The sequence below is a fragment of the Erithacus rubecula genome (assembly GCF_903797595.1).
Source record: "Erithacus rubecula genome assembly, chromosome: 28".
Lineage (NCBI taxonomy): Eukaryota > Metazoa > Chordata > Aves > Passeriformes > Muscicapidae > Erithacus > Erithacus rubecula.
In genome coordinates this window covers 1166426-1192375 of record NC_136680.1, presented here as the reverse complement: position 1 = coordinate 1192375, position 25950 = coordinate 1166426, and the positions used below count along the sequence as shown (strand labels likewise).

The 25950-nt window shown below is 63.1% G+C and overlaps 3 protein-coding genes across 13 annotated transcripts; 2 read left to right on the top strand and 1 right to left on the bottom strand.

Annotated features, from left to right (window-relative positions):
• Positions 1-1795: 1795 nt before the first annotated feature.
• Positions 1796-11693, top strand: LOC306813133 (3',5'-cyclic-AMP phosphodiesterase 4C-like). 10 transcript variants are annotated; one of them, XM_079328288.1, is made up of 17 exons: positions 1796-1904; positions 2390-2439; positions 2985-3199; positions 6869-7057; positions 7133-7169; positions 7278-7342; positions 7463-7512; positions 8047-8159; positions 8264-8357; positions 8787-8965; positions 9049-9147; positions 9222-9386; positions 9470-9569; positions 9652-9806; positions 9890-10012; positions 10182-10364; positions 10451-11693. In XM_079328288.1, the coding sequence occupies exons 1-17, from the start codon at positions 1811-1813 to the stop codon at positions 10964-10966; spliced, it is 2427 nt and encodes an 808-aa protein (XP_079184414.1). In that variant the 5' UTR covers positions 1796-1810; the 3' UTR covers positions 10967-11693. The 10 variants fall into 10 exon arrangements, with proteins under 10 accessions (XP_079184414.1, XP_079184413.1, XP_079184411.1 ...); XM_079328287.1 differs by having other exon boundaries at positions 8044-8159; XM_079328285.1 differs by having other exon boundaries at positions 8014-8159.
• A 1211-nt stretch (positions 11694-12904) lies between these two features.
• RAB3A (RAB3A, member RAS oncogene family) lies at positions 12905-17575 on the top strand. The gene is given in 6 exon segments (XM_079328110.1): positions 12905-13458; positions 14756-14983; positions 15953-16071; positions 16525-16649; positions 17369-17532; positions 17534-17575. Coding segments are annotated over 5 exon segments (663 nt in total). The 5' UTR covers positions 12905-13458; the 3' UTR covers positions 17561-17575.
• A 3089-nt stretch (positions 17576-20664) lies between these two features.
• On the bottom strand, positions 20665-25900 carry MPV17L2 (MPV17 mitochondrial inner membrane protein like 2). Of its 2 annotated transcripts, XM_079328305.1 has the most exons (6): positions 25804-25837; positions 23861-24027; positions 23066-23236; positions 22128-22204; positions 21920-22048; positions 20665-20885 (listed from the first exon to the last, which is right to left on the bottom strand). In XM_079328305.1, exons 2-6 carry the CDS (start codon positions 24015-24017, stop codon positions 20847-20849), a joined length of 573 nt encoding a protein of 190 aa, XP_079184431.1. In that variant the 5' UTR covers positions 24018-24027; positions 25804-25837; the 3' UTR covers positions 20665-20846. The 2 variants fall into 2 exon arrangements, with proteins under 2 accessions (XP_079184431.1, XP_079184432.1); XM_079328306.1 differs by lacking the exon at positions 23861-24027 and having other exon boundaries at positions 25807-25900.
• Positions 25901-25950: the final 50 nt, after the last annotated feature.

Below are 25950 nucleotides of genomic sequence, written 5' to 3'. Positions count from 1 at the left end.
CCATCCGATACCTCAAGACCAGCAGTAGCTCCATCATCTTCATCCAGCACCATCAGAACACCAAATCCAAACAATACCTCAGGATCAACAGCACCTCCATCATTATCCAGCACCATCAGAGCACTAATTCCACGCAATGGCTTGGAATCATCATCTCCATCCAGCACCACCACAGCACCATCTTCAACGAGGACACTGGTATCAACAACAGCTTCAACAGCCTCATCCAGTGCCACCACAGCACTAACTCCAAACAATACCTTGGGGTCAACATCTCCATCCAGTCCCACCACAGCACTAACTCCACACAATACCTTGGGCTCAACATCTCCATCCAGTCCCACCACAGCACTAACTCCACACAATACCTTGGGGTCAACATCTCCATCCAGTGCCACCACAGCACTAACTCCACACAATACCTTGGGGTCAACATCTCCATCCAGTCCCACCACAGCACTAACTCCACACAATACCTTGGGCTCAACATCTCCATCCAACACCACCACAGCACTAACTACAAACAATACCTTGGGGTCAACATCTCCATCCAGTCCCACCACAGCACTAACTCCACACAATACCTTGGGGTCAACATCTCCATCCAACACCACCACAACACTAACTACAAACAATACCTTGGGGTCAACATCTCCATCCAACACCACCACAGCACCATCTTCAACGAGGACACTGGAATCAACACCTTCAACACCCTCATTCAATGCCACCACAGCACCGACTCCATCCCACACGAGTGTGTCCAGATCCACAGAGCATCCATCCCACTCAACAGCACCAACAGGTCCCAGCAGCACCAGCACTGTCACCAGCAGCTCCAGAACCACAGCAGCCACTGGCAGCACAGCTGGTAACTCTGGTGAGAGCCAGGCACTGGGCACAGGGGGCACCTGGCTGTGGATCCCCCCATAGATGCCCCACTTGGGGCTGCACTCACAGGAGGGCTCAGGGGTGCAGGTCCCAAGATGAACCCAGAGCCCCCCTGGCTGCTTCCCACTCTTTGAGGGGATTGTTTAGAGCCCTGGGCTGGTCCCCTATGGGTGGAGGTGACACAGGAGCTGAGTGCCAGGTGTGTGATGGGTGGGGTGGTGGCTGTCGGGTGACAGGAGCCAGTCTTGAGCCTCCTCTTTCTCCGTGGTGCTTGAAGGCTGGGCATGAATCTCAGTGTGTGGGGAAACAATGGGACGGCAGGGGAATAACGGGGTGCCGGGGGGATTAATGGGGTGCCCCTCTCACCCCCACAGAGCCGAGCCCTGGCGTGGTCATTGTCGTCTCCCTCGCCGTCTGCCTGCTGGTGGCGGGGGTGGCCGTGCTGCTGGTGCGGCTGTCCCGGCGGCGCGGGACCCCTCCCTTCCGGCACCTGGATGAGGTGCCCATGGTGCGTGGGGACGCCGGGGGTGGCGAGGGGGGATTTAGGGGGGACAGCAGCTCCAGGATGTGGGTGCTCACCTCGCTCTCTTTCTCTTCTTCCCCAGAGCAAAGTGATGGAGGGGACCCCTGTCACCCCCCCCGCCATCAGCTGACCCCCCCTCTGCAGCCCCCCGAACTCCCCACTCTGCTGAATAAAGAAGCTGCTGCCCTGCCTGCCCCTGGTTTCCCGTCTGCCATGTGCTCTGCAGCCTGCCCGGGGAAAACCCCCGCTCCCGGGGGAGGCCCCGGCGGCTTTTGGGGTCCCCCGGGCCGGTCTGGGAGCCCCGGGGGTGTTCCCGGGCCGGCGGGGTGGGTGCGGGGTGCGCGGCGGTGATGCCCGGGATGGGGGGGAACCGCGCAGCCCCCCCGGCGAGGTGGGATGGGAGGGAGCGAGCGGCCAGGCACGCACATCGCCTTCCTTCTGCTCCGCTGCACTCGGCCGGGGCCGCGCTCGCCGCGAGGACCGGGCACCGGTAAGGGGCTGCGGGCGGGGCCGGCGGGACCGACGGCGGCGGGGACCCCCGTGCCGGGCATCGGCAGCTCCTGGGATTGGGATGAGGCGGCTCCCAGGGCTGGGAAATCCCGGGGGGCCCGGTGCTGGGTGTAGCCGTGCGCTCCGGTGCGCCCCGGTTCGCGGGGATGGTGGGCGGCAGGTGTCCGGCGTGGAGCAGTAACGTGGCACCGGCGGGATCGCGACTTGGTGGGTGCTGAGGGCCTGGGGTCACCCCCCGTGGCCTCAGATCCACGTCCCTGTCCCCACCCAGCCCACGGGAGCACCGGGAGCGGGGCGGGGGGGGCCCCGAAACCCGAAGTCGGGGCTGAAACTATAAATCAAAGTGGGTGGGGAGGAGCCCGCGTGTCCCGGCCCCGGGGTGTCCCCGGGGTGTCCCCAACCGAGGGAGGGGGATCCCCGCCGGAGAGCCCCTCCCGGCCGCGGCTCCCGGAGCTCCCCCCGCAGGGACGGCGATGAGACGGAGCCGGACAGCGCTATCCTTCCTCGGCGCGGAGGTGAGACCGGCACCGGGGGCTACCGGGGGTGGCGAGGGGTGTCCCGGGGGGCGAGGGGTGTCCCCGGTGTGAGCGTCCCAGCGCCGGGCCCCCGGGCAGCAATAACCGGGCTGGCGGCGCTGAGAGGGAGTTAATTATCCCCTTAATGGGCGGTTAATTATTATTCACCTCTGCGTAATTGGCGCGCCGGCTCCGGGGGTTTTTCCGGTGGGGTCCCGGGGGGAGTCAGGGGGTTCCTCTCCGGTGGCGGCGGAAGGAGGAGGAGGAGGAGGAGGAAAACAGGGGGAGTCCTGGTGCACTGCGGGCGGAGCAGCTCCCGGTGCGGCGGCTGCGCCTTTCCCCGTGCCCCCCTCTCCCCGGTAACACCCCGGTGCCCCCGGCTGCAGCGCCGCACCGTGTCCGGCAGGGGGCGCCAGCGCGCTACCGGCGCTCGGTACCGGGGGCGGGCGGGGGGCGCTGCCCGGGCGGGACCCTCGCGCCGGGACCAGCCGGGAGCCCCCGGCGCCGCTCCCCGCGCCCCTCACCGCCGCTCCGTTTCCCGGCAGCGCTGCCGCGATCCCTCCGAGGCCGCCCCATCGGGCCCGGGCCCGGGAGCGGCGGTGGGCGCCGTGCGCCGGCGTTTCTCCGGGACCCCGTTGCTGCCGCCGCTGGGCTGCCGGTTGGCGGAGGCGGCCCGTGCCCCCGAGCCCGAGGCTGCCCGGGTGGTGTTCACTATCGAGGAGAGCGGCCCGAGCAGCGGCGATGAGTCCGAGCCCCCCCGGTAAGGGCAGGACGGGGAGCGGGGAGGCGATGCCCCGGTGGCACCGGGAAGGGGTCACCGGGCAGGGCACGGCCGGCGGGGACGCTCCCGGCTTCAGCACCGGCGGCCGGACAGCGGCAGCGGGGCAGAGCTCCCGGTGGGTTGGGGACAAACCCCTCTGTCACCGGCGGCGCTGTGCCAGCCCCGGGATGTCCGTTCTGATCACCGTCTGTCCCTGTCACCGGCCCCAACACTCCTGTCCCCGCTGTCCCCACCACACCGTCCCTGTCACCCCCATCCTCCTTTTTCCCGCCCCCCATCCCTGTCCCCACCCTCCTCACCCCCTCCTTGTCCCCATCCTGTGGCCCAGCCAGAGCCACCGCAGGGCTGGCCCGGCCCTGCCCGAGGTGACCTCGGTCCCTCCCGCGGTGGCTCGGGCCCAGCTGTGCTGCTGCAGGGCTATTTTTGGGCCGTTCCCCCTGTCCCGTGCCTCTCCCAGCCCGGCTTGTGGGGACAGCAAGGAGCTGGCACAGCCGAGGGACACGGCTCTGGTGTCACTTGTCCTCCACCCCTGCACAGACACGTGGGGACAGTGACACTCCGATAAGGACTGGCTGTCCTGGGGACAGGCATTGGCTGTCCTGCGGCCAGCCCAGCCCTGGTGCCCCCAGCACAGGGGGCTCTTCCTTCTCTCCCACATCCCCTGATGTCCCTCTGTCCCAGCATCCCTCTGCCCTGATGTCCCCACCCTCGTGCTTGCAGTCCCTTGAAAGCAAAGGGGACCCCTCCAGGACCCCCATCCGGTGGGTTTTGGGGTCCCTGCTGGTGTTGTTGTGACAGGGGGGATGTTGTGGCTCCCTGCCAGCTGCTGGGTATTTTTGTGGCCATCAGGAATAGCAGGTAGCCACATCCTGCAGGTGCCAGCTCCCACGGTCAGGCCAGTGGGTCCCCCACAGTGTCATTGTCACCAGCTGAACCTCACCCTGCTGCTCCCTGTTCTGCTCAGGAGTGGCTCCAGGAGGGGCTGGGGCACGGTGTGGGGTGGGTTTGGCTCTCATGGGTCCATCAGTGTCACCATGGCACAGCCACACCGTGTGTCCAGAATGCTTCAGACTCAATTGTGTCCCTTGGTGTCACCATGGCACAGTCACACCACGTGTCTGGGATGCTCCAAGCTCAGCTGTGTCCCTCTGTGGCACCGTGGCACAGCCTCTCTCTGTGTCCAGAATGCTCCAGACTCAATTGTGTCCCTTGGTGGCACCGTGCCACAGCCACACTGCATGTCCAGGATGGTCCAGACTCAGTTTTGTCCCTTGTTGTCACCATGGCACAGCCCCACCGTGTGTCCAGGATGCTCCACGCTCAGCTGTGTCCCTCAGTGTCACCATGGCACAGCCCCACCGTGTCTGGGACGCTCCAGATTCAATTGTGTCACTTGGTGTCACCGTGGCACAGCCCCACCGCGTGTCCAGGATGCTCCAAGCTCAGCTGTGTCCCTCAGTGTCACCGTGGCACGTTCTCTCTGTACATCCGGATCCCTGGGGGCTTCGTGGGGCATTTTTCCCTGTGTCCAGGCAGAGCACCCCTGCCCTTTCAGGAGCAGCTGCCGCCTCGGGGACAGCAGGGTGGCCGGTGGCACCGGGCCAGCGAGGGGCCACGTGCCCGGGCCGCCAGGCACACCGGGGGGGGACCCGCTCCCTGCGCCGGCTGCCGGAGCCAGACAGTTGTTTAATTTCCCAGGCGCAGGGCGGGAGGGGGATGGAAAGTTTCCCGGCGGGGCTGCCGGGGCCGGGACGGCCGCACGCTTCCTGCTCCGCACCGGGGCCGGCGGGGCCTCGCCGCCCGCCCGGGGGTCCCTGAGCCGGGCCATGCTGCCCACCCCGCACTGCTCGCCGGGGGCTTCTCCGGCCACGTCCCCTCGCGGTTCCCCCCGCCATTCCCCCGTCTTCTTCAGGAAGCTCCTGATGAACCAGAGCATCCGCCTGCAGCGGCGCTTCACCGTGGCGCATCCCCTCTGGTAAGGGGGGGACGCTGGAGGGTCCCCGCGGGGGGGTGGCACCAGGCTGTGCTGCCGGCGATGGGGGCAGCGGCTCCCCCCAGAGTTGTGCGCCCGCGGGGATGCGGGGGACGAGGAGGGGACAGCGAGTGTCCCCCACATGGTCAGGGGCTGAGCCGGGCAGGGGGAGGCGCCGGATGAGCGGGGCTGAGCACGGACGCGCTCATGGCAGCGATGGCCAGGCGGGGACCCGCGGAGGGGTGGCCCGGTGGGCGCGGAGCGGGGCTTTGCCCTCCAAATGGAGGCACCAACCCACCCACCGCGGCTCCTCCCTGCCCTCCCCACCTCGGAGCTCTGGGGGGATGTTTTTGGGGTGCCGGCCCCACCTGCGCGGCCGCCGTGGGGCTCAGCACATCCCTCCTCAGCAGCGACAGCATCTATTTATAGCGGCCCCCGGCCCCCCCTCCGCCACGGACACCGCTCGGAGGTCATTAACGCTGAAACGAGGGGGGTTAATTGGGCACCAACCCCGCGGCGGGGGCTCGTGTCCCCCGGGGCTGTCCCCTGCGGTGGCAGCGGGGTAAGGGGTGGTGGCACGGGGCCGGGAACAGACGCGGGCATCACCCCGCGGGGCCGTCGGAGGAACAATGCGGCTTTGTGTCGCCGGTACCATCGGGGATGGGAAGGCGAGGCAGGAAAACAAGGGGCTGCGGGATGGCATGACGCGGTGCCGGCTGGCACTGCCACTGCCGGGCACGGCCGTGCCACAGCCCCCGCGGCTGCCGCAGCGGGACGATGCTGCCGGGCAGCCGCTGCCCGTCCCGGAGGCATTCCTGCATCGGGTAGGTGCTGGGATCCCGCTGGGGACACGGTGGCCTCGGTGGCATCTGCGCTTTCTTTCCCCCGTGCTCTGGGGTGACTTGTCGCCGTCCCCACGGCGGTGGCGGCTGCGGGAGGGGACAGGCGCTGGTGGCCCTCGCTGTGTCCCTGTTGCGTGCAGCCTTTCCCATGACCCCGCGGCCGGCAGTGCAGCGGGGTGGGAGAGGCGGCCGCGGCCAGCTTGGGGACACTGCAGGGTCACCATGGCTGTCCCCTGTCCCCCCTGGGTGTACGCGGCTGCCAGGTGGCTCCGGTTGGGGTGCCCCTGGGCTGTCGCCAGCGTGTCCCCAGGGGCCAGGGCTTGGCTTCTGCGTCGCTTTCTGTCCTTCGATGTCCCCTGGCTCCGTGCCGTGGCTCGGATATTGTCCCCTCCATGGGACACAGCACCTCGAGGCGGGGCTGATGGAGGCTTTGGGGCTTTGGAGGATTTGGGACCGTGGTGCTGGTGACAGGTAGGGGGAGGGACAGGCAGGAGCCAGCCCCTCCCGGGCTCTCTAGAGCTGGGAGCTTCAGGGCAGTGGGTCCTGTCCCACCTGGGTGACATGGGACAGCCTGGCTCTGCTGGTCAGTGTCCCAAATCCCAGACCCCACTGTGCCAGCAGGGAGCTGAGATGGTCGATGTGCACCTAGCAGCAGGTAGAGGATCCAGCAGGGCCGGACTGGGCACCAGTGTCACCGCAGGGTCACCAAGCCACAGTGTGCTGGGCAGAGTGAGACGGTGGCACAGAGAACCCGACACACCCGCCAGCCTCCCCTGGGCCGAGGTCCCTGTGCCACCGCGCCCCGTGCCATCCTTGTCCCCTCTCCCTTCACAGCTTTGACCTGGAGAATGGCCCCCCCGGGCGGGGCGCGCTGGACCCCCAGGCCAGCCCGGGCGCGGGGCTGGTCCTGCAGGGCACCTTCTCGCACGGCCAGCGCCGCGAGTCCTTCCTCTACCGCTCCGACAGCGACTACGACCTGTCCCCAAAAGCCATGTCCCGCAACTCCTCCATCGCCAGCGACCTGTGAGTGTCCCCCAGCCCACATCCCCTCGGAGCCCCCTCCCCTCGCCGAGCCTCACGCTCCCTGTGCTCCCGCAGGCATGGAGAAGACATGATCGTCACACCCTTTGCCCAGGTAGGTGCCACCGCTGTGCCCTGCCCGCGAGGGGACACGGCCTGAGCCCAGCAGCGGGGTGGGGGTCCCGGGGGGCTCCGCCCGAGCCCAGCCCCCTGTCGCCCCCAGGTCCTGGCCAGCCTCCGCACCGTCCGCAGCAACCTGACCCACCTGCAGGACCGCGCTGGCATCAAGTGAGTGTGCGGGGACTGGGAGGGTGAGGATGGCACCTGAGTGGGGACCCCAACCCATGGCGGGGGGGGGGGGGACACCGCTGCGGGGGTCCCAGCTGCTCAGCCCCCTGTGTTTCACAGGCGAGGATCGAGCAGCAGCCTGCCCTCGGGGAGCAAGGCCAGCCTCTCCGGTGAGTGCCAGGGGACAGCACAGGGAGAATTTGGGACGAGCTGGCTGTCCCCGTGTCCCCAGGGTGTGTCCTGCCGTGCCCTGGGGGGTGCAGCAATCCCCCCCCCAAGCCAAGGCAGAGCTGCGGCTTTGCCCTTCGGGATCCATGTCTGGTTTTCGGCAGCTCCTCCCGCCTGGCCGCCCTTCGCGGCGGTGGAAAAGCTCCCGTTGACGTCAAACCTTCCATTAATAAAACCCCGGCGGTGAGCGGGGCCCCGCGGGAGCCCGGCTGCCCCCGGGGCTGGCTGTCACCCCACGGGGACAGCGTGGCACACCGCGTGCCGGGGCTGCCACCGCCATGGGGACAGCGCCCCGCTGCCCGGGGATGCCTAACCCCGACCCCCGCGTCCCCCCGTGCCCCCGCACCCCTGCTCGGGGGTGTGCTGCGACCCTCCGTGCTGGTGAGCCCGCGGGTTTGGAGTGGCACCAGCCCCCCGGTGCCGGGCGGCCGCGCTGCTGGCAGGTCCCTTGCCAAGCTGGCCGGTGCCCCCAGCAGAAGATGCCCACCAGAAACTGTCACGGGAGACCCTGGAGGAGCTGGATTGGTGCTTGGATCAGCTGGAGACGCTGCAGACCAGGCACTCGGTCAGCGAGATGGCCTCCAACAAGGTAAGGGACGCTGTCACGTCACCCTGGCGGGGATGGGGGACCCCAGAGCCCCCCAGGATGTCCTGCCAGCCCCCCACACTGCTGACCCTGCCAACCACCCACAGTTCAAGCGGATGCTGAACCGGGAGCTGTCGCACCTCTCAGAGACCAGCCGCTCTGGGAACCAGGTCTCCGAGTACATCTCCAGCACCTTCCTGGGTGAGGACCCCCCCCACCCCGGGGCCACCTCCCTGCTGGCAGCAGGGTGGGCTTTGTGTCCCCAGAGAGCTGAGGGACGATGCCAGCTGAGGGTCTCGCTCGCTTTTTGTGGAGGAATGGAACTGGGGACTAAGGGGGTTTTCCCAAGTGTCCCAGTGGGATTTGCTGCCTTGGAGGTGTCACAGAATTTGTCCTGGCTGGGACTGCTGGCTCATACTGGTGTGTACTGGGGCCATCCTTGTGCACCTGGAGGAGTGTCCAGGGGTCCTGTGTGTGACCTGTTGATGGGGGTGAGGTAAAGTGCTGCAGCCCCCCAAACTGTCACAGCGTGACCTGTGCCTGTCCTCAGCGTGACCTGGGGGAGAGGGGGGAATACTGGCAGTGAAATTCGGGTTCCTGCCCTGCTCACGGCCTCCCCGTGTCCCCCAGACAAGCAGCACGAGCTGGAGATCCCCTCAGCACTGCCGAAGGACAAGGAGAAGGAGCGGAGGAAGCGCCCCATGTCGCAGATCAGCGGGGTCAGGAAGCTGACACACGGCTCCCGGCTGGCGGCCGCCGGCATCCCGCGCTTCGGGGTGCGCACTGAGCACGAGGCGCTGCTGGCCAAGGTGGGTCCTGCCAGGGGTGACCCCCCCGACTGCAGGGTCCCCAGTGCCATCCCCCCATGGATCTCTGTCCCTCTGGTCCCCAGGAGCTGGAGGACACCAATAAGTGGGGGCTGGACGTGTTCAAAGTCGCCGAGTACTCGGGGAACCGCCCGCTGACCGCCATCATGTACAGCATCTTCCAGGTGAGCATCCCGCCGTGTGTCACTGTCCCTGTGCCCAGGTGGGGACACAGGAGCCACCTCCTGCCTCCCTGCAGGAGCGTGACCTGATGAAGACCTTCAGAATCCCCGTCAACACCTTCATCACCTACATGCTGACGCTGGAGGATCACTACCACGCCGACGTGGCGTACCACAACAACCTGCACGCCGCCGACGTGGCACAGTCCACGCACGTCCTGCTCTCCACGCCGGCCCTGGAGGTGATTCCCGGTCACCTGAGGCCACCCAGGTGTGCCTGGTGGGGTTGTAACCTGTCCTCAATGGCTTTTCCCACCATTTCTAGGCTGTCTTCACGGATCTGGAGATCATGGCTGCCATTTTCGCCAGTGCCATCCACGATGTTGATCACCCTGGGGTCTCCAACCAGTTCCTCATCAATACCAGTGAGCTGGGGCACAGGAAAGGACCTGGGGGATACTGGGGGACCCCAGGAGTCACTCTGGGCTGACCAGTGGCATCTCACAGACTCGGAGCTGGCCCTGATGTACAACGATGCCTCGGTGCTGGAGAATCACCACCTGGCCGTGGGCTTCAAGCTCCTCCAGGAGGAGAACTGCGACATCTTCCAGAACCTGAGCAGGAAGCAGAGGCAGACGCTGCGTAAACTGGTCATCGACATGGTATGGGGGGGACTGGACCACCCCAGGGGGGGCTCTGGGCTTGGGGATCAGGCTGAGATCTGTTCCCATCTCTCCCTGCCCAGGTGTTGGCCACGGACATGTCCAAGCACATGAACCTGCTGGCGGATCTGAAGACCATGGTGGAGACCAAGAAGGTGACCAGCCTGGGGGTGCTGCTGCTGGACAACTACTCCGACCGGATCCAGGTGGGGACACACCTGGGGGATCCTTCCCAGCACTGCATGTGTCCATCCTGCCTCTGGCTTGCCAGCATGTCCCACTTGGTGCCACCACCCTCCCAAACCCAACTGGGGGAGTTCGTGGCACAGCATGGGTGGCCCTGAGGGACAGAGGACACCGTGTCCATACCCACAGGTCCTGCAGAACATGGTGCACTGTGCTGACCTCAGCAACCCCACGAAGCCCCTGGAGCTGTACCGGCAGTGGACCGACCGCATCATGGTGGAGTTCTTCCACCAGGGAGACCGGGAGCGGGAGAAGGGCATGGAGATCAGCCCCATGTGTGACAAGCACACGGCCTCCGTGGAGAAATCCCAGGTGGGGGTGGCAGGGCAGGGGGGACACAGGAAATCCCAGGGCTGGGGACACAGCAGGGCAGGGGGCTCAGCTCTGCCTCCCCCCAGGTGGGATTCATCGACTTCATCGCCCACCCGCTGTGGGAGACCTGGGCAGACCTTGTTCACCCCGACGCTCAGGAGCTGCTGGACACGCTGGAGGACAACCGGGAATGGTACCAGAGCATGATCCCGCGCAGCCCCTCCCCTCCGCCCGAGGCACCCGCCGCGTCCCCCGCCAACACCGACAAGTTCCAGTTCGAGCTGACGCTGGAGGAGGAGGAGGAGGGTGAGTCGGACACGGAGCTGGAGGGGGCCGAGAGCCCCTTGGATGAGGACAACAGCGGCTCCAAGACACCAGGCACGGATGACTCGGAGTGTGCCGACACCAAGCGCCTGTCCCCCGGCCCCGGGGACCGGGACTCGCCTGTGCCCCGCCCCAGCGACGTGGACAACCGGCGGGCGCTGGAGGGGACACTGCCAAAGGGTGGTGGCAGCGGCTGCTCCGTGCCAGGGCCTGAGGGCACCCAGGGGCTGTGCCTGGACACAGAGGGCAACGTCACATTCCTGTCCCTGGGCACGTAGCGGCAGCGGGGGGATCCCCTGGGTGACCCCCGCTGCTGGGGGACGAGGGGCTCTGCCCTGAGCGGTGCTGGGGACAGTGGGGAGCTGGCACTGGGGAGCACCGGCACTGCAGGGGCTCGCAGGCACCCAGGTTGTGTCCCCGTTTGGGAGCTGGGCAGGTCCTGACAGGTACGAGGATGCTGATGGCCTTCACCCCGCTGCCAGCTGCTGGGAAAGGTCCCTGTCCCCTTCGGACAGGCGTGGGGACACCGTGCTCTGGCCCCAGCCCAGCCCTGGGGACATCACACCCCGCAGGGCTGCGGGAAGGAGAATTCCAGCACCTTTCCTTGCAGGACAGCAGCCCCACGGTGGGATGAGGTGGGCAAAGGGTGCTGGTGACACCCCCAGCACGAAGCACCCCCAGGCACCGGCGCACGGCACAGGCACGACTCAGTGGTTTATTTATTTGGGGAAAAGTTCACTTTTTAAAGCCTTTTGTAGCTCACTTTTTACTACAAGTTCCTCTGAGGCTCACACACATTTTTGGGGCGGAAAGATGCGGTTTTTTGGGGGGAGGAAAATTGCATTTCTGCTCTGCGATCACACATTTGTATTTCACATTTCGGACCCTGGCGGGTGCTGTCACCATCCCCCCCACCCCTCATCTCCGGTGTCCTGCCTGGGGCAGGGTCCTTTGGGATTCTTCCTTCACCTTCCAGAGATTAAACCCGGTTTGTTCCACCCTAAACCTGAGCCTCGTAAGCGCCTCTTTGTGTCACGGGAGCCGCAGCCGATGTCCCCAGGGACCGGCGTGGTTGGTGGCCCCGTCTCCCGCCGGGCACCGGGCAGGGCCTGGCTCTGTGCTGGAACAAAAGCGAGCTCCTCCCTGGAAACGCCGATCCATCACTGGCAAACACGACCTGCTAAGGTAAATATTTAATCGCCGGCTTGGCGCGGTGCGGAGCCCATTCGCGGCTCTTCCGCATTGCTCCCCACGGTGATTTATCTCCACAAACACGTCCCCACCCGTGGCACTGCCCTGGCACGTGGGGCCCTGGCCCCCTTTGCCCACCCTGGCAGCAGCAGGGATTCGGGAGCTGGTGGTTCTTTCCCTGCCCAGATGTTTTCCAGGGTTTGGTGGGGAGTGCCGGGTCCTGAGCAGGGTGCTGGTGGCTCGGTGCCATCCCTGGTGGGTGCTGGATGTCCCCGAATCTCCAGACAGGGACTGGCTGGGACTCTGTGCTCTCAAACTCCTCCAATCCAGACCCAGCCCAGGCTCTGCCAGGCTGGAGCAGGGCAGGAACCTTTTTTCCCTTTTCCCCTGATTCTGGCTGAAGGGCTGCAGCACCAGGTGGGGCTGTTGGCAGGGGAAGGTGATGGAAAATACTCACAGCAGCCAGGTCCATCCCTAATTCTGGATCCATCCCTGAGCCTGGATCCATCCTGAGGCTGGTTCCATCCCTAATTCTGGATCCATCCCTGAGCCTCGATCCATCCCTAATTCTGGTTCCATCCCTAATTCTGGATCCATCCCTAATTCCGGATCTATCCCTGTGCCTGGATTCATCCTAAAGCTGGTTCCATCCCTATGGTTCCATCCCCAATTCTGGTTCCATCCCTAAGCCTGGATCCATCCCTAATTCTGGATCCATCCCTGACCCCGTGCCCATCCCTGACGCCGTGTCCATCCCCATGGCTGTGTCCATCCCTGCCCCCTGGTCATCCATCCCAAGCCGGACTGTCCGTGTCACTGTCACTGTCACTGTCACTGTCACTGTCACTGCTCGATATCCCCTCTGCCCACCCAGTGCCCACCGTGTCGGGCTGTGGGATGAGCCTGTGCAGGAGCAAAGAGCTGCCCCGGGCAGAGGGCACGGAGCCCCCGGCACGGGTGGGGCAGGGCAGGGCCCGGGAGGCTCCGGGGCCCCGGGGCAGCGCAGGACAGGCCCGGGCAGGGCAGGGCGGCGCCGCTGCCCTCAGGCCGCCATATGCTGCCGGCCCTAATCCCCGCTGGAGCCTCAGGGCGAGGGAGGACATGGCCGCCCACCTGCGCACCAGCCCCGCCTCAGCGCCAGCCGCCCTGTCACGGGAAGGATCAGGCTGCGAGCGACTGCAGGCCGGGGGAAGGCGTCGGGATAGCGCGCCATGTCGCGACAGCGCGGCTGTCAAACCTCGCCCCCCCCTTTGGAGCGGGAATGGTTCGCCCTGCACCCCCGCTGGCACGGAGGATGGTTCATCCCGCGCCCCGCGGAGCGAGGCCGGACCGCACCAATGCGCGTTGCCGGAGGAGGGGGCGGCGCCCACCACCGCACCGGGAGGGGGTTCTCCTCCCCCTTCGTCCGCCCGCTGTCTATCAGAGCGCGCCGCCGAGCCAATCAGCGCCGCCCTCAGAGCCGCGCCCGTGACGTTTGGCTCATTTGCATAACGAGCCCCGCCCCTCAGCCGACGTCACCCGGGCTCCGCATCTGCTGCAGTCGCTGCGGGGAGGAGGCGGCGGCGCGAGCGCGGCAGAGGTGAGACCCCCCCCCCCGCCCCGGGACCCCCACCGGGACCCCCCCACTGCGACACCCCCGCAGGGACCCCCTCCAGAAACCCCTCTGTGACCCCCCCCGGCACCGGGAGGGGAGGGGCGGCTGCAGCGGAGGAGGCGGGAGGCGAGGGGGGGATGATGATGATGATGGTGATGATGATGATGATGATGATGGATGCGGCGCGGGGGGGGCAGCGCAGGGCCTGGGGGGGTCCCGGTGCGGCGGGGACCGAGTGGGTGCAGCGGGGTCGGGCCTGCGGGGAGGAGCAGGGGGTGACCCCCTCCCCATCAGCCCTGTGTATACCCCCATTCAGCACCCTGAACCCCCAGTCAGCACCGTGACCCCCCAATCAGCACCGTGACCCCCCCAATCAGCACCCTGATCCCCCCCAATCAGCACCCTGATCCCCCCCAGTCAGCACCGTGACCCCCCCATCAGCGCCCTGTCCCCCTCCTCGCAGCACTCTGTACCCCCACCCCGCAATCGGCACCTTGCGCACCCCCCATCAGCACCCTGAACCCCTTCCTTTCAACACTGCACCCCCCCAAACATCAGCACCTGCACCCCCCTATGAACCCCCCCTCCATCAGCACCCCAAAATGCCCACCAGCCCTCCCCGCAGCGCCCTGCACCCCCTCCCCGAGCCCCCCGCATCCCCTCTGCCCAGCATCGCTGAGCTCCATCCCCTGCTCCACCCTCCAGCCTGGGCGAGCAGCCCCCTCTGTGCCCCCCTGCCTGGCATCACCGTCCCCCCGGTGTCCTGTGCCACCCCGGGGGTCCCTGTGCCACCCCGGGGGTCCCTGTGCCACCCCGGGGCTCCGCGGCACCGCGCTGTGCGGGGGCATCGCCGCCGGTGCCATTTTGTCACCGGGAAGATGCGGGAGAGGCTGCGGCGCCCCGGCCGCACCCCCAGCGCCACCACGGCAGATCCTGGGAGCCACAATTGCCGTGGCGGTTCCTGGGAGCTGCAGCAATTCCTGGGAGCTGCAGCAATTCCTGGGAGCTGCTGCAATTCCTGGGAGCTGCAGCAATTCCTGGGAGCTGCTGCAATTCCTGGCAGCCGTGGCAAATCTCAGGGTCGGTGACAAACCCTCAGAGCCACGTGCCCCACATTTGCTGCGGGCACACTGTGCTCCGGAGGGGTGACAGGAGGTGGCTCCTCCGAGCCCTTCAGGGCTGAGTGACCCATGGATGGCCACACCTGAGCTCAAACATTCCTGATTTGTGCTGGGAACCGGCTCCAAACCGGCGCCGTCACGGCCTCTCCCCCACCTTGCAGATGGCGTCCGCTACCGACTCCCGCTATGGGCAGAAGGAATCCTCGGATCAGAACTTCGATTACATGTTCAAGATCCTGATCATCGGCAACAGCAGCGTGGGGAAAACCTCCTTCCTGTTCAGGTACGCCGACGACTCCTTCACGCCCGCCTTCGTCAGCACCGTGGGCATCGACTTCAAGGTCAAGACCATCTACAGGAACGACAAACGCATCAAGCTGCAGATCTGGGTGAGGAGGGGGAGCCCCGGGTGCCCCCAGAGCCCTGTGCTGGGCTGGGGGCGTGGGGAGGGGGTGAGGGTGCTGTGGGGTGAGGGTTGGTGAGGGGGGATGGTGAGGGGGTGGTGGGTTGTTGGTCCCTCTGGGGTGATGGTTGCTGTGGGGTGATGGTGGGTGTGGGGTGGTGGATTGTAGGTCTGGGGGGTGATGGTCAGTGTGGGGTGATGGTCACTATGGGGTGGTGAACACTCTGGGGTGATGGTAAGTGTGGGGTAATGGTTGCTGTGGGATGATGGTTGGTGAGTGTGGGGTGATGGTGAAGGGATGATGGTGGGTGTGGGGTGATGGATTGTTGGTCTGGGGGGTGATGGTCACTCTGGGGTGATGATCACTTTGGGGTGATGATCACTTTGGGGTAATGGTTACTCTGGCGTGATGATCACTTTGGGGTGGTGGTCAATGTGGGGTGGTGGTCACTCTGGGGTGATGGTCACTCTGGGGTGGTGGTCAGTGTGGGGTGATGGTCACTCTGGGGTGGTGGTCAGTGTGGGGTGATGGTCACTCTGGGGTGGTGGTCATTGTGGGGTGGTGGTCACTCTGGGGTAATGGTTGCTGTGAGGTGATGGTCAGTGCGAGATGGTGGTATGAGGATGATGGATTGTTGGTCTGGGGGTGATGTTCACTTTGGGGTGATGGTTATTTTGGGGTGATGATCATTCTGGGGTGATGGTGACTCTGGGATGATGGTGACTCTGGGGTGATGGTCAGTGTGGGGTGATGGTCAGTGTGGGGTGATGGTCACTCTGGGGCTGATGGTCACTCTGTGGTAACACTTGGGTGACAACCAGTTCAGAGCTGCCCCACCAGGGCAGCCAGGGTGAGGCTGGCTCTGCCCCCATGCTGTCCCTGGGGGGGTGTCACTGCACCCTGGGGAGTGTGTGGGGGTGACAGGTGACACTGTGCTGTCCCTGCCCTGGCCAGGACACGGCCGGGCAGGAGCGGTACCGCACCATCACCACCGCCTACTACCGCGGCGCCATGGGCTTCATCCTCATGTACGACATCACCAACGAGGAGTCCTTCAACGCCGTGCAGGACTGGTCAGCAAAGTCCCTGAAACCCCCCCGGGCGCCCTGAAACCCCCCCGGCCTCCCTGAAACCCCCCTGGCCTCACTGAAACCCCTCCGGGCGCCCTGAAACCCCCCCGGGCACCCTGAAACACCCCTGGCCTCACTGAAACCCCCCCGGGCACCCTGAAACCCCCCCGGCCTCCCTGAAACCCCCCCGGGCACCCTGAAACCCCCCCGGGCACCCTGAAACACCCTGAGCCTCCCTGAAACCCCCCCTGGGCACCCTGAAACCCCCCTGGCACCCTGAAACACCCCCGGCCTCCCCAAAACACTCCCAGCCTCCCTGAAACCCCCCCGGGCACCCTGAAACACCCCTGGCCTCCCCAAAATCCCCCCAACCACCCCAAAATCCCCCCCAGCCACCCCAAAACCCCCCCATCCACCCCCTCCCCACCCCTCTGATCCCTCTGTGCCTTCCCCCAGGTCCACCCAGATCAAGACCTACTCGTGGGACAACGCCCAGGTGCTGCTGGTGGGGAACAAGTGTGACATGGAGGACGAGCGTGTGGTGTCCTCGGAGAAGGGGCGCCAGCTGGCCGAGCACCTGGGTGAGCTGGGCAGGGGGAACCCCCCTGACACCACTGCCAGCCCACAATTAATTTAATTAAGGGCTTAATTCCCTCGGTGTAATCGCTGCTGTCTGATATCAGCGGTGATTTGGCACCTGGGGAGAAACCCCGGAGTGATTACACACCTTAAACTCCCTGAGAGATGCTGGGGGGGATTTGGGGTGGGAAACAAACTCTCTGAGAGATGGTGGGGAGGATTTGGGGTGGGAAACAAACTCCCTGAGAGATGGTGGGGGGGATTTGGGGTGGGAAACAAACTCCCTGAGAGATGGTGGGGGGATTTGGGGTGGGAAACAAACTCCCTGAGAGATGGTGGGAAGGATTTGGGGTGGGAAACAAACTCTCTGAGAGATGGTGGGAGGATTTGGGGTGGGAAACTCCCTGAGAAATGCTGGGGAGGATTTGGGGTGGGAGACTTAAACTCCCTGAAAAATGCTGGGTGGGGATTTGGGGTAGGAAACTTAAATTCCCTGAGAGATGCTGGAGGGGGGAGACTTGAACTCCCTGAGAGATGCTGGGGGGGGAATTTGGGGTGGGAAACAAACAGGATTTTGTGGCTCTGGTGGCAGCTTGGAAACCCTTTAAATATTGAATGAGAGGAGAAGCAGCTGCCCGAGGCTGGAGATTTGATGTGTGTGCATATCCCTTCTCTCTTTATCTCTCTGTCCCCCTCTCCCCACCTTGTCCCCTGTGCTCAGGCTTTGAGTTTTTCGAGGCCAGTGCCAAGGACAACATCAACGTGAAGCAGACCTTCGAGCGGCTGGTGGACATCATCTGCGAGAAGATGTCGGAGTCTCTGGACACGGCCGACCCCGCGCTCACGGGGGCCAAGCAGGGCCCCCAGCTCACGGACCAGCAGGCCCCCCCCCCACCAGGACTGTGCCTGCTAGGGGCCACCGAAGCCCCCTCCCCAAAAAAAAACCCCCCCAGTGCACCCCAATCCCCCCCCAGCTCCTCCTCTTGGGGGTCCCGCGGGGGCTTTTGCTGCTGATTGCTCCTCCAAGGGCTGCAGCCCCTCTAGGAGCCCCCCACTCTCAGTTCATTAGGCTGTGCCCCTCCCCCCCCCCCCCCCACCCCTTAATTTATTTTTAAGCCTGGGCTGGTAGAAAAATCCCCCCCCCCCATCTCTTCTCATTCTGCTTTGAATCACTGTTAAGAAACCATCACCCCCAGCCCCATCTTTCCTGGTGATTCGCCCTGTCCTGGCAACCTGGAGACCCCCCTTGCCCTGGGATCCCCTGTCCTGGAGACACCCCCAACTCTGGGACCCCCCTGTCCCAGCACCTGGAGACCCCCCTGCCCTGGGATCCCCTGTCCTGGAGACCCCCCCAACTCTGGGAACCCCCTGTCCCAGCACCTGGAGACCCCCCTGCCCTGGGACCCCCTGTCCTGGCACCTGGAGACCCCCCTGCCCTGGGATCCCCTGTCCTGGAGACCCCCCAACTCTGGGACCCCCTGTCCCAGCACCTGGAGACCCCCCTGCCCTGGGACACCCTGTCCTGGAGACCCCCCAACTCTGGGACCCCCTGTCCCAGCACCTGGAGACCCCCCTGCCCTGGGACCCCTTGTCCTGGAGACCCCCCAGCTCTGGGACCCCCTGTCCCAGCACCTGGAGACCCCCCTGCCCTGGGACCCCCTGTCCTGGCACCTGGAGACCCCCCTGCCCTGGGATCCCCTGTCCTGGAGACCCCCCCAACTCTGGACCCCTGTCCCAGCACCTGGAGACCCCCTGCCCTGGGATCCCCTGTCCTGGAGACCCCCCAACCTGGACCTCCTGTCCTGGCACCTGGAGACCCCCTGCCCTGGGACCCCTTGTCCTGGAGACCCCCCACTCTGGGACCCCCTGTCCCAGCACCTGGAGACCCCCCTGCCCTGGGACACCCTGTCCTGGAGACCCCCCTGCCCTGGACCCCTTGTCCTGGCACCTTGAAACCCCCCTGTATTGGCACCCCCTGCCCTTTTTCCTTCTCTGGGACCCCCTACCCTGGTACCCCCCTACTCTGGGACCCCCATCCTGATACCCTTTACCCTGGAGACCCCCCGTACTCTGGTACCCCCTACCTTTTATCCTGCTCTGAGATCCCCTGACTTGGGGCCCCCATCTCTGGGACCCCCATCCTGGTACCCCCTCCCCTTTTTCCTCCTCTGGGACCCCCATCCTGGTACCCCCTCCCCTTTTTCCTCCTCTGGGACCCCCTGTCTGACACCCCCTCCCCTTTTTCCTCCTCTGGGACCCCCATCCTGGTACCTCCTGCCGTGAACCCCCCTGTCCTGGGGCTCCCCTTACCCTGAAACCCCTTCCCCAGCCTGTGGGTGCTGTGACAGGACCCCCTCCCCAATTCCCCCCTGTGTGTGTCCCCCTCCTTTTACCCCAGGAGTGGAGGGGGGGCTCTTTGTGCCCAGCTTTCCTGCCCCTCCAGCTGGATGGATATTCCCTGACTCTTGTTTATTTGTATAAATAGATGCTAATTTATGCTCCCACCGTCTTCCTCCTTGTACATACAGAAATTCCTTGTAAATAGGTGTAGGAAGTGAAGCTGTGACCTGCTGTGCTGTGGCTGTGGTGGTGCATTTATATATATATATATATATATATTCTGATTTTTTTTTCTTTTTTTTCTTTTTTTTTTTTTTTTCTCTCTCAGTGTGGTAACCTTGCTTGTGAATATCACTTTTAAGGAAAAAAAAAAAAATCTCTCCCCCCCCCTAGCCCCCAACAACAACAAAACTCTTATAATTTAAATAAGATTTAAAAAGAAAAAAAAAAAAAAAGAATTCAACCCATCAGCGAGGTCGAGACAACTGGAGTGAATCTGCCCTGGGTTGGGCTCGTGGGGGGACAGGGGCTGGTTTGCTCCAGGGATTTGGGATCTCGTGTTCCTGTTAGTTCTGTGCTTCTGTGGAGACTGTGAATAAGTGGATATTCCTGTAGCCATGACAGAGCTGCCCTTTATTTATTTTTCCTGGAGCTGTGTCTTTATTTTACAGATTTTTCCCTCTGTTTCCCTCTCCTGTGATTCCATCTCTTTCCCTCCCCTTTTTCCCCTCCCCCTCTCCCCTCTTTTTTGTGAAGTTTACTTATGGAAGAGTTACACTGTACTGTACAATAATGTCAAAAGTGTCAAAAAGAGTACAATTTCCTAAAAATCACTGTATTAAAAGAAATGTTGTGAAGAAATAAAACCGATGCTGATCAGAAGTTCCTCGGGGGTCCCTGAGTCGCCAGAGAGGAGCAAAATTAATCTGATTTTTTTTTTTTAATTATCAAATGATCATCCCCCTGCTGCTGTTGAGGGAGGAGTTGTGTGACCAGCACAGAGCATTAAGGCACAGCTTTAAAAATCAGGAAAAAGAACCCCTACAAAATCCCATTCAGGCACTTTTCATTCACAACGCAAATAATAATTCAATTTTTGGGTCGTGCAGGGAGCATCAGCTCACCCAAGGATGTGATGGCCCAAACTGTGCCAAAATTTGGCTCCAAACCCTTCCCCCCACCTCCTGAGCTGCTGGTGCAATCACATCCCTATTTATAGAGGATCCAGGTGGCTGCAGCCCCCGCCCAGAGCTGGGGGGGAACTGGAGCTGAGGCAGCCAGGGGGGAGTGGAGTGAAATTATCCAAGAGAAAAAGCAGCAGGGGAAGGAGAGAGGAGCTGCAGGGAGAGCTGGAGTGAATCAGAGTGGGTTTGCTTTGGGGTGACCTTAAATCCCACCCTGCCAGGGCAGGGACACCTTCCAGCACCCCAGATGCTCCAGCCTGGCTCTGGACACTCCTGGGATCCAGGGGCAGCCCCAGCTGCTCTGGGAATTCCATTGAGGGTCTCCCCACCCTCACAGGGAGGAATTCCTCCCCAGTATCTGCTCAGGGGGGATCCAGGTGGCTCCAGGTGGCTGGAGAGGGAACAAACCCAGCCAGGACAATTCCCAGGGGCTGCAGCAGCTCCTCCTCACCCCAGCTCCGGGGGCAAATCCCAGAAGAAATCACTTTAGAGATTATCCTGCAACAAGAGATTGTTACAACCCCAACCCATGGCTGTAATTAGCAGATGAATTAATCAGCAGCAGGCAGGTGGGGGGCTGACTCTGGCCATCCATTCCCTCAGCTGGGGTGATCCACAATGCCCAGAAATCCCTTTGGGGCAGGCAGGAGCCTCTGGAATGGCCTCGTGTTCTCTCTATGCCCCAGCACTGCGCTGGCTCTGCCGAGGGGGATCCTGGAAAAAATAAAATAAAATATAAAACATCAGTGTGTTGGGTTGGTGTGGCCGGAAATGTGAATTCTGTCACCTTCTGTTGGAGTTTCATCTCCTGGCACATACTCTCTGCTAATGGACTTCTTTAAACCAGCTGGGCAATCATCTTTATCTTTCCCATGCCCCACCCTTCATCCAGGAGGTATCACCTGTTAATGGGCCATTGTTTGAAACTGGGTGTGGCAGATTCTTATCACTGTGGGAGATATCTCCTGTTAATGGGTCATTGTTTCAAACTGGGTGTGGCAGTGTCCCTGATCCCTGTGGGAGATATCTCCTGTTAATGGGCCATTGTTTCAAACTGGGTGTGGCAGTGTCCCTGATCTCCTGGCACACATTCTCTGCTAATGGGCATCTTTAAACCAGCTGGGCAATCATCTTTATCTTTCCCCAGCCCATCCTCCCTCCAGCAGATATCTCCTGTTCATGGCCAGTGAGTCCCAGTGCATGGCTGATAAAATTCCATCATCCCACTGGGAGATGCTCCAGCCAGGGCAGGAGCCAAGCCTTTCCTACCCAGATAAAAACTGAGATTTTGGACACCAAGTTTCCATCTTTCCACTGGATTCCAGAGGAAAACCAGACCCTTCCACATCATCCCTGGAGCTTCAGAGGAAACTGCACCTTCTCCAGGAGCACTGCTCCAGCTGAGCCACATCTGCCCCTGCAGGAGGATGCAGCACCATGGAATGGGACTGTGCCACCACCCTGACTGACTGAGGGTGTCAGCTTGGATTCTGACTCTGGCAGGGTTTGGGATTGTTCTGTGTAATACTGCATTTCTATTTTAATTTTCCTAGTAAAGAACTGTTATTCCTATTCCTATGTCTTTGCCTGAAAACCCCTTAATTTCAAAATTATAATTTGGAGGGAGGATGTTTGCATTCTCCATTTCATTGAGGAGTTTCTGCCTTTATTGTCAGACACTTGTCCTTCAAACCAGGGATGAGCTGAGCATTCCCAGGGCTGGGAAGGGGCTGAGGGAAGGGGCTCACCCTGTGTTTGAGGTAGGACAGGTAGGTGTCCCAGCCCAGGGTCACCACGTTGACATAAACCACACGGTACGTGGGTGGCACGAAGAGGAAATTGAGGATCTGCGCCGCCGGCCACACGCACCAGTCAGCCTGGAAAGGAGCAGGAGCAGCTGGGTGCTTCCCCCTGCACCCCAGCAGGGAACACAGGGCAGCCTGGGGTGGGGGGTACCTTGTAGAATTCCCAAAATTTCTCCTTCAGCTCGTCCCAGCTCTCCTGGAGAGATTGGCCCTCCAAGGTGCCGCTGCCTGCGGGGACAGAGCTGGGGGAATTGGGGTGGGAAATGCCCCAAACTGGGGAATTGGGGTGGGAAATGCCCCAACCTGGGGAATTGGGGTGGGAAATGCCCCAACCTGGGGAACTGGGGTGGGATCTGGGGTGGGAATTGGTGGGAAATGCCCCAACCTGGGGAATTGGGGTGGGAAATGCCCCAACCTGGGGAATTGGGGTGGGAAATGCCCCAACCTGGAGAATTGGGGTGGGAATTGCTGGGAAATGCCCCAAACCCCTCCCAGTATGGGCAGGGAGGGCAGTGGGGCACCAGAGGGAGTTCCAGGAAATGGAAAAGTGAAAGGGAAGGGAAGGGACTGATGTGTCTGGGGCCTGAGGGAATGGATGGAGCCGTGTCAGGGGTTTGGGATGGAGAGCAGGGAGAGGTTCAGGGTTTTGGGATGGAGATCAAAAAAGGGTTCAGGGGATTTGGGATGGATTTCAAGGAGAGATTCAGGATTTTGAGTGGATTTCAAGGAAAGGTTCGGGGGATTTTGGGATGGTGATCAGGGAGAGGTTGAGAGAATTTGGGATGGATTTCAAGGAAAGGTTCAGGGGATTTGGGATGAAAATCAAAGAAAAGTTCAGGGGGGTTTTGGGATGGAGATCAGGGAGAGGTTCACGGTTTTGGGATGGAGACCAGGGAAGGGTTCAGGAAATTTGGGATGGATTTCAAGGAAATGTTCAAGGTTTTGGGATGGAGATCAGGGCAAGGTTCTCCCCCAGAAGGTGCTGGACACTGAACTCCCCCAGGGAACAAGCACAGCCCCAGGGCTCCAGGAGCTCCCAGGGTGGGATTTTGGGGTGTGTGTGCAGCAGCAGGGCTGGATCCCACATACCCAGGAAGAACCAGACCCCCAGGGTGGGGGATGCCACCAGCTGGTCAATCAGGACTTTCTTCAGCACCGTCCGCAGGCGCCGCCCAGCGCGGGCAGGGAAAGCTGAGTCCAGCCACAGGTACCAGAAATGCATCAGGGGGCCCAGGCTGCAGCCCACCACAAACATCCTGCCTGCAAACACAGCCCAGCTCAGCAGGGGAAGGAATCCCTCCCTGGGAGCGTGGGGAGACATGGGGTGGAATCCCCACAGCAGCCCCTGGATCCCTGGGAGTGCCCAAGGTTGGAGAAGGGAAACTCCAGAGAAATCCTGGAGCTGTTTCCAGGCTGCAGGAGAGCTGGGGAGGATTTGGGATGAGGGATGGGGGCACAGGACACAGGGAATGAAGAATTTGGGTGGGATGCTGGGAAGGAATTCCTGGCTGGGCTGGAATTCCCAGAGCAGCTGTGGCTGCCCCTGGATCCCTGGAATGTCCAAGGATGGAGAAGGGAAACTCCAGAGAAATCCTGGAGCTGTTTCCAGGCTCCAGGAGAGCTGGGGATGATTTGGGGTGAGGGATGGAGGGACAGGACACAGGGAATGGATTTGGGATGGGAATTCCAGTCCACAGTGAACAGCTGCAAACTGGAAAAGGATAATTTGGGTGGGATACTGGGAAGGAATTCCTGGCCAGGCTGGAATTCCCTGGGAGTGCCCAGGACCGGGTTGGACTTTGGGGCTTGGAGCAGCAGGGAGGGTGGGAATGTCTCCAGCTCTCCCGCAGCACTGGGACTGGCCCAGCCCATCCCAGTGCTCACCAGTGCGCCCCAGTTGCTGCTGGCTCTCGGGGCGCTGGCGGCGCTGCCATTGCTGCTGCAGGAGGTCCCCGCCCGCCAGGAGCCCCCCGGAGCTCAGGGTGTTGGTCAGGAGCAGCAGCCGCCCCGTGAACAGCGAGCGCCAGGAGCGCAGGGGCATGGTGTGGGCACTGCCCCCAGTGCTCCCAGTTAGAGCTGGGCACACCCCCTGCGCCCCCCAGTGATCCCAGTTAGAGCTGGGCACACCCCCTGCGCCCCCCAGTGATCCCAGTTAGAGCCTGGTAACACCCCCTGTGCCCCCCAGTGATCCCAGTTAGAGCTGGGCACACCCCCTGTGCCCCCCAGTGATCCCAGTTAGAGCCTGGTAACACCCCCTGTGCCCCCAGTGATCCCAGTTAGAGCTGGGCACACCCCCTGTGCCCCCCAGTGCTCCCAGTTAGAGCCTGGTAACACCCCCTGCGCCCCCCAGTGCTCCCAGTTAGAGCCTGGTAACACCCCCTGTGCCCCCCAGTGCTCCCAGTTAGAGCTGGGCACACCCCCTGCGCCCCCAGTGATCCCAGTTAGAGCCTGGTAACACCCCCTGAGCCCCCAGTGATCCCAGTTAGAGCTGGTAACACCCCCTGAGCCCCCCAGTGCTCCCAGTTAGAGCTGGGCACACCCCCTGAGCCCCCAGTGATCCCAGTTAGAGCCTGGTAACACCCCCTGTGCCCCCAGTGCTCCCAGTTAGAGCTGGGCACACCCCCTGTGCCCCCCAGTGATCCCAGTTAGAGCCTGGTAACACCCCCTGAGCCCCCCAGTGCTCCCAGTTAGAGCCTGGTAACACCCCCTGAGCCCCCCAGTGATCCCAGTTAGAGCTGGGCACACCCCCTGAGCCCCCCAGTGATCCCAGTTAGAGCCTGGTAACACCCCCTGCGCCCCCAGTGCTCCCAGTTAGAGCTGGGCACACCCCCTGAGCCCCCCAGTGATCCCAGTTAGAGCTGGGCACACCCCCTGAGCCCCCCAGTGATCCCAGTTAGAGCTGGGCACACCCCCTGAGCCCCCCAGTGATCCCAGTTAGAGCTGGGCACACCCCCTGTGCCCCCAGTGATCCCAGTTAGAGCCTGGTAACACCCCCTGAGCCCCCAGTGATCCCAGTTAGAGCTGGGCACACCCCCTGTGCCCCCCAGTGCTCCCAGTTAGAGCTGGGCACACCCCCTGTGCCCCCAGTGCTCCCAGTTAGAGCTGGGCACACCCCCTGAGCCCCCAGTGCTCCCAGTTAGAGCTGGTAACACCCCCTGTGCCCCCCAGTGCTCCCAGTTAGAGCTGGTAACACCCCCTGAGCCCCCCAGTGCTCCCAGTTAGAGCTGGTAACACCCCCTGAGCCCCCCAGTGCTCCCAGTTAGAGCTGGGCACACCCCCTGAGCCCCCAGTGCTCCCAGTTAGAGCTGGGCACACCCCCTGAGCCCCCCAGTGCTCCCAGTTAGAGCTGGTAACACCCCCTGAGCCCCCCAGTGCTCCCAGTTAGAGCTGGTAACACCCCCTGTGCCCCCAGTGCTCCCAGTTAGAGCTGGGCACACCCCCTGCGCCCCCCAGTGCTCCCAGTTAATGCCTGGTCACATTCCCAGTTCCCCTGCGCCCCCCAGTGATCCCAGTTATTCCCCCAGCCGTCCCAGTTACCCCCACCCAGTCCCCCCACAGCTCCTCCTCGACCCCTCCGCCACCGCCCCAGTGTCCCCCAGTGTCCCCCAGTGCTCCCAGTGTCCCCCAGTGTCCCCCAGTATCCCCCAGTATCCCCCAGTGTCCCCCATCCTGACCCACTGGTGCCCCCCCCCGCTCACCCCCGTTATCTCTGCACCCCTCCACTTACCCCGCTGGGTTCCCGGCGCCCCTTCCCGGACCCACCCCGGCTCCCGGTGCCTCCCGTTCCTCCCAGTCCCCCCCAGTTCTCCCAGTGCCCCCCCCGCCACTACCGGGCGTTACCGCCACCCGCACGCGGAACTGGGCGAGTGCCACGTGACGGCAACGACTTCCGCTTCCTGACTCCGCCATGACACCTACCGAGGCAAGGAGGCCGCCATGACAGTTACCGAGGCATAGGAGGCCGCCATGACAGC